This window comes from Lepidochelys olivacea, assembly GCF_965140295.1.
Source record: "Lepidochelys olivacea isolate rLepOli2 genome assembly, chromosome: 6".
NCBI classification, from domain to species: Eukaryota; Metazoa; Chordata; order Testudines; family Cheloniidae; genus Lepidochelys; species Lepidochelys olivacea.
In genome coordinates, this window is record NC_140416.1 from 56038493 (window position 1) to 56053259 (window position 14767).

Genomic DNA, 14767 nt, shown 5'->3' on the forward strand with positions numbered 1-14767 from the left:
GGTGGAGTGGGGGCAGGGCCTGTGGCAGAGCCAGGGGTCGAGCAGTGAGCACCCGCCAGCACATTGGAAAGTTGGCGCCTGTAGCTCCAGCCCTGGAGTCGGTGCCCATACAAGGAGACACATCTTAAATTCTGAAGAGCCGCATGTGGCTCCGGAGCCACCGGTTGGCCGCCCCTGCACAAGAGACTACAGAGGGGTGCAAGGCATAGCACACCCTGTAATCCATAACAGATATGAAGGAGGAAGGAAATAGCATGTTAAATGAAATGTGTGGATGATACTAAGGATGTGTTGTCAGTCACCCTACATACCCATGCTGGTAAGTAAAGGATGTGCGTTGCATGGGGTGCCACTGAAGACAAATTAACGGCTAATTTTGCCCTGAATAGGGAAAAGATGCAAACATCATTGAGGACAGAGAAACAAAGGGATCTAAGGCCTGATACTGCAGGGTTCTCAGCTCTTTCTGGAAGCGCCCTCAACTTTCACTGACTTGCACTTACAAGGATCAAAGCCCCTTATAAAAGAGAAATATGAGCAGTAAATAAAAACAAAACGTGGAAAAATGGAAACCAACTACACATCTGGGAAAAAATAATCCCAAACATTCAATAAAAGGGAGATAACAAAGAAGCAGAATGCAGAGACATCACTAGGTATGAACACAGGCAGCAAATTAGACAAAAGTATGCAATACAACATGACAGCAAAAAGTCTCCTGTTGGAGCAATGATGGGAAGTCCCTCTTTGGGAGACTCCACCTGAGATTACTGTACTCTGCGCCCAGACCCTCAATTTCAAAGGCCTCATCAAATGAAATTAATAGGCAGCAGGTTTAAAACAAACAAAAGGAGGTATTTCTTCACACAATGCACAGTCAACCTGTGGAACTCCTTGCCAGAGAATGTTGTGAAGGCCAAGACTATAACAGGATTAAAAAAAAAACTAGGTAAATTCATGGAGGATAGGTCCATCAATGGCTATTAGCCAGGATGGGCAGGGATGGCGTCCCTAGCCAGAAACTGGGAATGGGCGACAGGGGGTGGATCACTTAGTGATTACCTGTTCTGTTCATTCCCTCCGGGGCACCTGGCATTGGTCACTGACAGAATACAGGATACTGGGCTAGATGGACCTTTGGTCCGACCCAGGAAGGCCGTTCTTATGTTCATGCCCCAAAGCAGAAAGGCGACAATTGCTCTTGACACAGTTTTGGGCATAGGGACACCCTCCCCAAAATACTGCACTTAATTCTGGATATCTCATTACCAGATCTCTTTGGGCAGGAAGGGTGCACGCATGTGTGCGCATGTGCACAGCACCTAGACATTACAAGGACAGAACTAACTACTAACACCCACAGTAGGTAAAGGGCTTAAGGGATTTAGAAGAAAAGAATCACAATTATACAAGCATAACTTTGTAAGAAATGAGTAAACAGGGATCAAACATTTACAAGTATTTGAAGGATGCAATAATCATGAAGGAAGAAATATTTAAGGTGAAACACAGGGATGTAATTAGAAAGAATGGGGTAAAATTAAGTAAAGTAAAAATTTAGGCTACACCAAAAATCTCTTTACTGGCAGGGAGAGATGTATTAGGACTGTGGAATAAACTCCCAAAGGTAGCAGATAAAGCACTAGAGACAGACTGCAGGGAACAATCCTGTCCTGGCTGAAGAGATGGAAACTAACAGAATAGGTCTTTTTCATCTCTAGTGCATGTAACAACTGAGATGATAGCCAGGTAAAATTAGTAAAGACATGGTACCTTCCCAGTATTTCACCTTTTTCTTCTGAATGCTAAATATGATAATCTTTCACTAGAAGCTGTTCCAAGGGAAACACCAGAGAAATCCTCATCAATTTATCAGCTAAAGCTTCCTTAAGACAGCAGGATTGTAGATGGCTGCATTTATTAACAGCTCTCCTGACCGCCAAAAAGAACACAGTCTTGATTACCTCTCAGAGGGCCATTCAGGGAGAAAAAAAATGAGTTTTACAAGATAAAAAAACGCACTTCAGAAGGTCAAGTATCTCTGACAAGTACCACATACTAGAGGATTCATCACCTGGTCAAAAGAGAAACACAGCAGCAGCTCCCTGCTAAATGCTGAGGATTAATCACTTCAGAAAAAGACAGATTTAAAAGCACAGTGAAACAGACTCACAGGCTTACTATATACGTTCTGAACAGGCAACCAGTTGTGTCTATTCCAATCCCACCTGTCACACTGACACATGATTAGGGACCCACCACCACCTTTTGAAATGAGACTAACCAAATCAGTGGCTGCATTAGTCATTAGTGCTTTGAAGCTTCATGGGATAGACTGAAACTGGCTGTAAATAGCAAAATAATATAAAACTACCACAACCATGCAGGTTCTGTCTGGAACATCACTAGGGCTCTGCCTGTACAAACAGAGCACAGCACCCAGGAACCAGCCTCCTTCCAGAGATACGACAACTGCATTAGCCAAGGTAAAGTTCCCAACATGTACTGTCCATTTGACTACTTCCCATCAGTAAGTGTGACTGGGAGACCTCACACCAGGTCTACCCCTAACAGCGAGAACACTCACAGTAATTTGTGCTACTCTGCAAGCAGTTTACAGCCCTGCAACATACACTGGCTGCTCACTGTGGACTTTCAATATCCATACTGGACTTAGGGGTCAAAAATTAACAAAGCCACTTCTCTACATATTGAGCCATTAACAGACTCCAGGATTCTCACCCAACAGGTGATGAGGGGGGAAAAAAAAAAAAAGAGTTGAAAGTGCAGATACTATTTGTTTGGGATCATGACCTTGTGGAAGATCAAAGAGCATTTAACACCAAAGCCCTGTATGGCCAATCAGATGCAAGCAATGACTCTCCCTTCCTCCCAAATTGCTCCCCCATTCCCTGTCAACCATGTTTGGTCCCTTCTGCTCATCAATTTCACTGGTACAAACTCCAGGCAAATGGAAGGCAATGAACATAATGCTGTTGTGTGAGGGAGTTACAGGCAGCAATCGCAGAATACAGACAGGTGGTTACTTCCTGGAGCTACTTTTAGGAAAGAACATTGTTTTAAGAGTGCCCCATCTTGTTGAGAGTCATCAGAATTGCTCAGGAAGCTGGAGCCACCAACGCTGTGAGAGCAGTGTTGCCAGGAAGCTCAAGCTACTGAAGTCTAAGTTGGCACTGGTATGCAAAAACTTAACCAAGCAGCACCCTTGTGGGAGCCAGCATTCATGGTAACAGGATGCTATTCTGCAGAAGCTAACAATATTCTGCTAATAGCAGCCCCACTGCAAGGAAGAAGTCTTGAACTATCACTACATCCAGACATTGTCGCTGTGCATTAAGACTAAGAAGAGGGGTGCAAGAGTGTAAAAATAAATGTAAAGAATCAGGGAAGACAGAGCTGCAGGCTATGATGAGTAGGTCACAGGCCAAATTAAGACACTTCCCAAGCACTAGTAAGGAAAGTGTAGATTCAGTACCTTTCCTATTCCTCCAGATCTTGCAGGGTTCTTTACCTGCACTGTTTTAAAGGAGATGAATATAATTAATATAAATTGTTGCATGTTTGGTAGTGATATCCGAGTGCTTAGTGTCCCAATCCAAAGATTTTTAGTAGAAAGACAGAACGAAAACAAAAACCACCACCAAGTCCTAGGTGATCCCTTTCTACTTAAACTGCTTCTGAGAATGCACCTCTTCATCAAACCATGGGAAGCAAAGCAATGTGGGATAGGAGTAAGCTTAAATCATTACCCCACTATGCTTCCTCCTTAAATGCAGAGCAAGAGAGAGAAAGAGGATCTGGGAAGAAAATGGAATAATAAAGTCAGGTACAGAAAAAATTTAAGCTCCTGCTTTTAACAGCTCTATCTGGACTCCAGTGACAAGAAACCATCACTCAGAAGAGTATTCATTGTAGTTATGCCAGTAAAAGTGATCACAGACAATTTGCAATTTTCACATCTACATCTCCTGCAGAGAGACAAGTAGTTAGGAACCATTAGGAAAGGAATAGACAATAAGACAGAAAATATCATAATGCCACTATATAAATCCCTGGTACGCCCACACCTTGAATATTGCATCAGTTCTGGTCACCACATCTCAAAAAAGAGATATGAGAATTGGAAAAGGTACCGAGAAGGGCAACAAAAATGATTAGGGTTATAGAACAGCTTCCATATGAGGAGAGATTAAAAAGACTGGGAAAGCTCGGAAAAGAAATGACTAAGAGAGGATATGAGAGAGGTCTATAAAATCATGAATGATACGGAGAAAGTAAATAAGGAAGTGTTATTTATCCTTTCCCATAACACAAAAACCAGGGATAACCCAATGAAATTAACAGGCAGCAGGTTTAAAACAAACAAAAGGAAGTACTTCTTAACACAATGCACAGTCAACTTGTGGAACTTGTTGTCAGGGGATGTTGTGAAGGCCAAAACTATAATGGGGTTAAAAAAAGAATTAGATAAGTTAAGATGGCTAGGACCCAAGTGGCTATTAGCCAAGATAGTCAGAGATGCAACCCCCTGCGCTGGGTGTCCCTAGCCACTGTTTTCCAGAAGATGGGAGTGGACAACAGGGGATGGATCATTTGATGTTTACCTGTTCATTCCCTCTGAAGCACCTGGCATTTGCCACTGTCAAATCAAAGGATATGGGGTTAGATGGACAATTGGTCTGACCTAGTATGGCTGTTCTTAAGATCTTATGTAATAGCTATGACTGGAGTATTTGTACATCAAGGTCCTAGAAGTTTCTGCTCATCAGCATTTCTGGGCCAGGCACATGTCACCCAGAAGTCTCATGTATGCATCTGCTAGTTTCTTTTTTCCATTTTATTTATATGGTGATCATATAAATTCAACCATCCAGGATGACACTTCTTGTTCTTGCATTAAAGGTCTTACGATCACAGTCCCTTCTGGCCTACATCTCAGAACTGGTCACCTTATGTATCCTCTTCAGAAAGAGGGGATCTCCTGATCTTCCTGGCTGAATGTTTAGCCAGCCATATATCTTTCCCCTTTGTGTATGTGTAAATAAGCAGACCAAGCCAACCTCACAAGCTTTACTTATAAGCTGGCCTGGAATGGAGAAGTCACCATGACAAGAAAAGACAGTAATAGTCTTCTGTGCTGCTCACCGAAGTAACTACCCCATACTTCTGCCAGTGCATGTAAATTCAAGTTCTCAAAGGCACTGGAAATCTGATAATTATGGAACATCTCCAGGTAGGATAGAAGAGAGCGGCACTGAACGTAAACCAGTGCTCTGCTTTATAAAATCAAGATCAGAGGGTGCAGCTCTCGGATCCTAAAGCCTCCTGTTTCTTTATGAAAAGATGACAGCTATTGGAGGAACTCTGAGATGACTCCTTTAGATCCCAGTGTGAGAGGTCAGTGAGGCTGTCAAGAATGGTGGAGAGAAGGCAGGTAGGAGACTGGAGGCCTTTGTTGAATGGAAAGGCCATGGCTTATCCTACCATGCGGAGAGCATTTACTTTAAACCTGCTGCAAGGTAACTTGCTAAGAGACTCGTAGGTCTGGGAACCAAATATTCCACAGCTGGCCTCATTATAGAAGAGAACCAAGTAATCCTTGGTGCTCTGAAGCATGTGAACATTCTGAAGAAGGCTCATCCACTCTGCAAGTCAATAGGTGGCTGTCATGAACCCATGATCTTACCGACTGGGGCTGCCAAAGACTGGCTCCTGCAGTGCACACACTCCAATCACAGATCTCTGTCTAGTCATTTCTAGTGCACTTGCATTGCTGAAAAACCTAAATACCATGATGGGACCTCAGTTCAAAGAGCCCAGTCCCTCTCCTTGTCCATAGGAGATACTGCCAAGGACTGCTCATTTGTGTCACAGTCACAGATCAGAAAGGATCTTTCCCAGTACTGATGGGAATTGTTCGGCTTCACAGTCCAATTTACAGGATTTAGGAGCGAAGAAACAGAGCTAACAGTGAGCAGTGCTGGTACAACAGTGACCTCTCCTATGGGACGAATGGTACCATAGTCAGAGTAGAGAATGGGACAGACAGCACACATATAGAAGGGGAGAAGGTACAAACATTAAACAATGTAATTGCTGAACTCTTCCCAATCTATATTCTAACAGGCAGCCCATTTTTGAAGGCAGACAGAGGGAGTCAGCCACAATCACACCTTTAGCCTTGGCTTGAAACCCTTTATGAAACCGTGCTGAAGCACTTCCGTGAAGGTTTTCAGACAAAGCAACATATCGTCCTAAATATTTGCCTTTCTGACAAACACAGTAAATCTGCATTCTCTCCCATGCTTGCTGCAGACAGAGACAGGGAGATAGATGGCAGAAATTCAGGACACGGAAATATTTCTGCATATGAATATGGCAATCAATCTGTACTGCATGCAAAAATTTTAACCTGCTGGTGTCCAAGGAACCCCAACAGCACTGCCCACTGCAAGGATGACTCCCGTGTCAGAAGTGCTCCAAGCGAAAGGAAATCTCCAAGAGAAACCTGCTCTCTCGTGCAAGTCAATTTAAGGGATTTTAAGCCTGCTGGATTTACTGAAATCAACAACAAGGACATCTTCCCTTCATTAAATGTACCAAATCATGCTCCTCATTCCAAGTATGCTGGAGGACTGCAAACAAGGCTGGGACATTAAGGAGCCCAAGATGGATGAGGGCTTGTCTACAGGGAAAACTTTTACCAGTTATCCTGCTATAATTGTATCAGTGTAGTTAGATAGTTATACCAATAAGGCCCCACATGGACACTCCTATTCCTGAATCAGAGTGTGTCGGCATGGGGAGATATACCACTATAATTATAACAGTTTAAATTCACATCTTAGTTTATACTGGCATAACTTTCCTGTGCAGACAAGCCCTGAGCTTACAGTTGTCAGTAGAGCTTAGTATGGAAAAGTATGCTGAGGCTGAGAGGTTAAACATATATGAGTGGGAAGTGAACAGAATTGGTCTTAGGAGAAAATCCCGACAGGGTTGCACAGGAGAGAGCGGGGTTTGGGCAGGGAGGAGAAGGTGGGTACTGGTGGCAATGCTACAGGGCCACAAGAGTGTAAAATTGGCACTGCTGGGGAACAAGTTTCTTGTGGGCCAGCAAATCTGAAAGCACACAATAATACACCCTTAAAACCCTGCGAAAGAGTGAAGGGGCTGAACAAGGCCTGGGCCTCCAGAGCCCTGTGCAAATATGGAAAGGGTGAGGGAATGACAACTATCGCTGCCTGCTCAGAGGCCCAGATCCAGTAGAGTACTTGGGTACTAACCATCACATATGCCTCCTTCACCAGGATCCCTAAACAAAGACTGAAGAGGGGGAGAGAAATTTACAATCAGATTCATCCAGAATAGAAAGACAAGAAACCAAGGTAGTTTGCTGGCACTTCAGGGAATGCTCTCTAGGATTCCAGAAGCAAAAGCAAGCCACTGAAAGCTGAAAAGCATGGTGATGAGGGAAGATCAAAGTACTGACCTATCCCCATCTTTCTCATCCATCACAGAAGGCTGGAGAGATGTGGTGTAAGGTCTGAGGCCTTTTTTCTGCAGCCACATTAGGACAGCAGCAGCCATGAGCTACAAAGCAGAGGAAAAAAAAATCACATCCTTGCATTCCATCTAAATTACATTAAAACAATGAACTATTGGGCTGTTAAGAAGGAGCTCCTGTCCTAACAGTACCCACCATCACCAGATAAGGAGACAGATCTCTAAACATCTTAAGAAAACTGTTTGACAGCATGCTGTCTGGCAAGGAATCACTTATTAACAGTTGTGATTGTAAAATTTATACGTCTTTATTGTTTTGCCTTCATGGTTCCTGCTTCTCTATTGTTTATCTATATGATTTCTGTCTGGTTCTTTGTTTGTCTGTTACATAACTAATTTCACAAGATTTAAATCAATTAAGGTGGTGGAGTATGATTGGTTAAAGAATTGTTTCACAATATGTTAGGACTGGTCAAAGAATTGGTTTATAGTACTTTAGTTTAAAATGATTGGGTAAGGTATAGCTAAGCAGGGCTCAAGTTTCACTATATAAACTGGGGTCCAAAAGGAAGTTCCTTGGAATCTAACTCCAGGACACAGCCCAGGGTCAGAGCTGCCAGACTCAACACCCTGCCAACCATATCAGGCAGAAACTGGAGGAGCTCCGGACAACCTGATCCTAACTGGCCACCAGGAAAAGTATGTCTGCCTTATTGGCAGCGGTGAGCACTGTATGCTTAGCATGTGTATTCTGCTTTGGTAACTGTTAATAAATAGAGGTTAAGAATATTACTGTGTAAGGCACTTTCACCGGTAAAAGGCCCCGCAAACCCTCAGAAGAATACGCGAGGAGCCCTAGGAACTGGGAAAGGGTGGGGGTGCCTAAATTAACCAGGTTATGCCTTGAGCCCACGGAAGGATAAAGGTGGGGTGCTCTAGAGAGTGCGGGTAGCAGTGGAAGCTAAACCAACTCAATAAGAGCAGAAAAGGGAAAGATGAAACAGAAAAGGGAAAGCACAGAAGGGACAGTTGGAAAGTGGAAGGAAAACAAAAAAGGCTTCACTGCGAGAGGTCAGCAGACAAAACTGAAAGATGAGTCACAAGACAAGTTCCAGTGCAAAGGCCCCCACGCTAGGTCCCTGTTATCAGCCAGAGAGACAATGAAGCAGAGGAAAGAGAGACAGAGAAGGCCCTTAAGATGCAGAAGGGCAGAATTCAACATGGCAATTTCATTCCCAAAAGCTCAGTTAGCACAGAGGAAGAAAGACTCCTTTTCCCTCAGCATGAAATGAAAGGCGACCTCAGTGTGCCTGAGTAAATTGCTTCCTTGAATGGGCTCTGGCACTGTGTGAATATTATCTGCAGGGGAACACATTTCTCTACAGGTATCGGATTTGCTGTGTGAATGGAGAACATACCATCCATTTTCACCAGCAGAACCACCTTTCCCAGAAGATGAATAGGAGGCAAGAATGGAAATACTAAGAGCTGTGTTTGCTGGGCTCTCCCCTCACAAAATGGGCCCATGAGGCTGTCACACTGATGCTCCTTTTGCTGCAGAGTTGCTTAGGGAAAGCTATTAGGCAGCTGACACTTCTGCATATCTCCCCTCATTTACATCTTACACAAACAAGGCCACAATGAAAAGGGAAGATGCATGCACTCCCCCTGCGCTTTCGAGTATTTAATTGCTGGAGCATGAAATGACAGCTCCACAGAATAACATTTCAGAAAAATTCTGCCACCCCCTTAATCCTCACCAGGAAAGGGATTTATCTGCTGCTACTTTGGGAGGTGTTAGGATCAATACTGTCCTTCATAAAAGGGGCTTCACCTTGAATCAAAAGACATGGGGTATGCTGCTACCCCAGCAGATGGCGCTGTAGGAAATGAGGGTAAGAACTCTGGCAGTGGGAGAGGTCAATCCTTCAGATGCCAGAAGGAGACACTGTTGAGGACAGTCTAGAAGCCCAGGATATTGGGGTGCTCACAGCTCCCACAGTCCCAATACCTCATAGCAGATTGTTTTGTGTGGGGATCCTGTGGGTGGAGAACATAAGTGTGATAAGGATCAAAATAAAAGTGGATACTTGCAACAGCTGGGAAAATTCTACTTCGAAATGGAACAAATAGTGAATGAATGGAAAGGTCACAATCAGCAGAGCAGGGAATGCAAGATGGACCTTTCTTATCTCAGTGCCTCTGACAGTAAGTGGTGCCCAAGCTCTTTGAGCAACCCACTACAGTTAGTCAGATGGCTGTGTGAAGAACCTCACCCTTCCATATAGTGGAAAGAACTTGCTACAAGTCAGTTTGTCAGGGCCACAAAGTGAGAACACAGAACGGCCCATCAGCACAGTTCCAAGCAGAGGCTTGCATGAAACCCAGCATAGAGGATTAAGAATGGAGGATGGCCTCGTCTAAGAGGAAAACTACTCAGCAGAGAGTGTGGTGAGAGAACCAGTTATCCTAGAGGTTTGCTGTCCTCAGCTCTGACTGGAGGAATCTCTCTTTCTGCCACACACTGGTCCAGTTATCATCTGTACTGAAGTCATGGTTCAACCTTATAACCCCTGTGAGAAGGGAGCTATCTGACACCATAGACACCAACCCCCCCAAAGGTGTCTCCATAGCTATAGTAAATGGAAAATGGAAGCACATGCTGACTGTGCTCTCCCTCTACTCAGCTCAATGAAGCACCACTGTCCCCTGAAAGATATTACTTGCTCCTACTCTGCTACAGCTTTGAGTGCATGTCCCTCCTTGGATTCTGCCCTTAATATGAAGGGCAGGACAGGATTCTGCTTAACCAGCACTCCAGCAGCAAGTCAGCTGGAGGCATCATGAAGCGAAGTAGGCAGCTCAATTTGTGTCTCATTTATTGTTATAAAAGTGTAGGGGACTGATTAGTGACAGATGCTGCTCTAATTTCTGATCAAATGGCCTAAACAAGCCTGAGACAAGTTTGCTTGCTGAGCAATAGAAACTTATAGAGCAGCCATTGGGTAGACAGTGTGATGTAGTGGGAAGAGGCAGGGTGCACAAACTTACTCAAAGTCTTCAAACTCCAGATCATTTCCCTCTACAGACGGGCCTTGGTTCTCTGAGGCGGAAGCAGATGACGAGGAAGAGCGAAGACGATTCTGTTGGTAACGCATGGAGCGCTGGCGAATGCTGTCCCTCCGGGAAAGATACTGGATCATTCTCTGGGCATAATATGCTGCAGGAGACAACCTGAAAAAGGAAGAGACAGAAAGAAACACGTTATGACCTGTAACTTGAGGGCCCAAAGGAGCAGAGAATGAGAGAGCAATCCTACTTTTCCTGTTGAAATCTGAGCTTCCAGGTGATCATGGCAAAAGAACATTGCACCCCATACACACTGGCTGGGAAATAGATAGTACAGACACAAACAAAAAATAGGAAAAGAGCAATGGAGAAGAGCGCAAGGAAACTTCCCCTTTAAAGATAAGCCTTCCACCTCATTCTCCTGCTGGGGAGACAGACAACAGTATCTGCAGACAGCACCACTGATGGTTGACACTGTTTCTTCAGATTCCTTGGAACATGCTCTTTCATTTATCACAATAGTTCTCAAACTTTTGTGCTCGTGACCCCTTTCACACAGGAAGCCTCTGAGTGCGACCCCCTCTTATAAATTAATAACACTTTTAATATATTTAACACCATTATAAATTCTGGAGGCAACACAGGATTTGGGGTAGAGAATGATAGCTCACGACCCCCAATGTAATACCCTCATGACCCCCCTGAGGGGTCCCGACCCCCAGTTTGAGAACCCCTGATTTATCATCACCTCAGCCAACTAATTTCAGCAGAGGGCTCTGAACCACCACCAAGAACCAAGGCCATTCACAATAAGGACCTGTTAATCAGTTCTGAGGGGAAAGGCAGCAGCAACCTTCAGATGAGACGTTAAGCAGAGGTCTGTGCCTGCTGCTAGTCTCCACAATACAAGGTACAGGAGGAACTTAATTTTTCATGAAGAGCTACAAACAAATACTTTGTTGAAGGCCCTTTAGAATTTAGTCCCAAGGGACTAAATTCTAATGACCTGGTCAATAATCAAACAGATTTTATCAACCTAGGCTGTGAACAGTCTGTAGATGGAGACTGATAGCAGTTGCTACACTCCTGGAATATACATTCTTATTACTGTAAAGCACTTTGGGATATCGAAGAGTATGAAAGAAATAATGAGAAACCAATGTCTATTCACCTGTGCCTAGCAGTCCCCCCACTGCCATACCATAAATCCTGAGCATACATAAATGCTTCTGCACATAACCAGCACCTGTTGCAGGTGGACAGGGAAATGACTATGTCCTAGTAGTCAATATGATATTAATAGCTGGCCAGAAGAAATCTCCTTTAGCTGAGCCTAGCAATGAAATTCTCTTTTCACTGGGAAGACCAGTGAGACAACTAGGGTCTTGAGTCACCCTTCCACATGACAGACTAGCTCTAGTGATCTGTACTCTCCAACACTCCCTACTTGATACCAGCCTGCTTTTCTCTTTACATATGCTTGATTAGACAATCTCAGGAGGCCAACAACACACAACTTTTAGTGGCCAATATATGTCATTCAATATCTAATCGAACAGTCATAATCCAGATTTCTTTCTGCAGCACTTGATCCAGAAGAGGGGGCTAATTACATAAGTCACTGGGGTAAGCAGAAAGGTCACTTCAGAGACCACAGTAGATGAACAGTGCCACTCACCAAAAAGCAGGATATTCACACGTGTGCCAAATGGCGTCAAAGCTCAACAGCTCTGTCTCACTTTGCAAACAGAAGGGCTGAGGTTTCACTCAGTGAGGGCAATCTCATCAGCTAACCACTGCATTTACCAACTCAGATGGATGCCTTCATGTTAAGAAGCCTTGTGTGTTGTAATGATGCTCATTTTGTAATGTGATAATGCCGTTAACTAAAGAGATCTGATGACTATATTCCTGTATGTCTCTTTAAACAAAAGCTCACTGTTGTAATGATTATTGTTTTGTTTCTGATAGTTATATGGCAAGGATTTGTATGCTGTTAATACTTCCTAAATAAATAGTTTAAAAAACACCACAACAGAAGCAGGGCCAGCTGCCTTGCACTCAGATAGGAAGGCTTACCTTAATTCCTGCTCATCTGCAGTTTGGCCTTGGTCTGCATCAACAATTATGTGTCAATATCCCCTAATTCCTTGGTGAAAAAAGATATGTTCTCCCTTCTCTTCTTGCGTTTCCTGTACGCATGCATATATGTGTACATGTGATTTTTCTAGTACAAAGATTTACTAGGGGTACAAACCTTTAACACCTCAAATACTTAGTATGCTAGGGAGATAGTTATCTGTTTATAAAAATGCCTGTTTAGGATTAGAACTGAACTCTTGACTATTTGGGATTAGAGTCTCACTCTTTGCCTGGTCTGCACTGACTGCCCTGAATGAACTGTGCTCAGATTTTAACTAGTGCAATTCAGAAGTGTCTCCTATGCCCTTAAAGTTCACTTTGCACTTCCAGCCTCTCTCATCCCACTGAATCATGGAAGGAAAAATCCTCATGCACTCATTGGAATGTATTTATTTTAATGGTACTGGAACATTTTTAATAGTGGGGGTGCTGAAAGCCAACCCCTTTGCCACTGTCCAAACACCCCCCAACACACACCCCAGAGTTAAGACTGGCAGCCGGGAGCCCAGGTGCTTGGGGCCGGCAGCCCGGGGTGCTGCAGCACCCCCCCACACCCATAGTTCCTGCGCCTATGGATGGGGAGGTAAAAACCTCATTTCTAGTGCAAATGCACTAGGAACAGGAGACGGGATATTGAGACAATGGCTCTAATGTTACAGTGCAGACTAAAGTGCACTTCCACTCTGAAAAAGATTGAAAAATATCCTTCTGGGGCTCATTGTTTCTGGTTCCAGATCAACTGTACTCAGTTTACAAGTACAAAACGGGGTTGTCTAACGGCCAGCACTACACATTCACCACAAAATAAGAGTCAAGCTAGGTGCTTTCTGGAATAGGCATCCCCACCAGTAATAAGATTCTGCAAGTCAAACTCTGCCTTAAATTACACTGCTCAATCCTATTATGTTCTGTATGGGGAGAGCACAGGTGCAACAAATGGCAAAATGTGCTCTGGTAATTGGAACTGAATTAACAATTCTGTTATTGATACAGAGACCACAAGAAACTCCAGCTCACTCTCCCAGAACTGGTTCTGACAGGAATACAATTTAGTGAGAATTATTCGTAGGTTCCAAGGCCAAAAGAGACCATTGTGATCATCTAGCCTGACATCCTGTATAACACAAGTCAGAGAACTTCCCCTCAAAAGCTTCCAGAACATTTTCAGAAAAACATCCAATCTTGATTTTAAAATTGCCAGTGATGCAGAGTCTACCACAACCTGTTCCACTGGCTGATTACCTTCATTGCTAAATAAAGTCACACCTTATTTCCAGTCTGTCTAGCTTCAACTTCCAATCATGGGATCGAGTTATACCCTTCTCTGCTAGATTGAAGAGCCTATCATCAAATATTTGTTCCCCATGTAGGTACTTAGAGACTGTACTCAAATCATCCCCTAACATTCTCTTTGTTAAGCTAAACATACTTAACTCCTATAGTCTGTCACTATATGGCTGGTTTTCTAAACCTTTAATCATTCTTGTGGCTCTTCTCTGAACCCTCTTCAATTTATCAACATCCTTCTTAGATTGTGGACACCAAACCAGACACAGTATTCCAGCAATGGTATTCCAGTACCAAATGAAGCGGTAAAATAACCTCACTACTCCTACTTGAGATACCCCTGTTTATGTAGCCAAGGATTGCATTAGCCCTTTTAGTCACAACATTGCATGTTCAGCTGATTATCCACAACAACTCACAAATCTTTTTCAGGTTTCAGAGTAACAGCCGTGTTAGTCTGTATTCGCAAAAAGAAAAGGAGTACTTGTGGCACCTTAGAGACTAACAAATCTTTTTCAGTCACTGCATCCCAGGACAGGGTCCCTATCTCGTAAGTATGGCCTATTTTCTTTGTTCCTAGATGTAGACATTTATATTTAGCCATATTAAAACGCATAGTTTGCTTGCTCCCAGCCATCCAAGGGATCCAGATTGCTCAGTATCAGTGACCTGTCCTCTTCCTTATTTACCATTTGCCCAATTTTTGGATCATTTGTGAACTTTATCAGTGATGTTTTTATGT

At 43.6% G+C, this 14767-nt stretch overlaps 1 protein-coding gene across 4 annotated transcripts in view; it reads right to left on the bottom strand.

Moving 5' to 3' along the window:
- The window catches only part of AMBRA1 (autophagy and beclin 1 regulator 1), a 199969-nt gene that overhangs the window by 119638 nt on the left and 65564 nt on the right, over nucleotides 1-14767 (bottom strand). For all 4 annotated transcript variants that reach the window (XM_084631220.1, XM_084631221.1, XM_084631219.1 and 1 more), the window contains one exon: nucleotides 10579-10761. In XM_084631220.1, the coding sequence (XP_084487346.1) occupies nucleotides 10579-10761 (183 nt within the window). The remainder of the gene's footprint in view (nucleotides 1-10578; nucleotides 10762-14767) is intronic.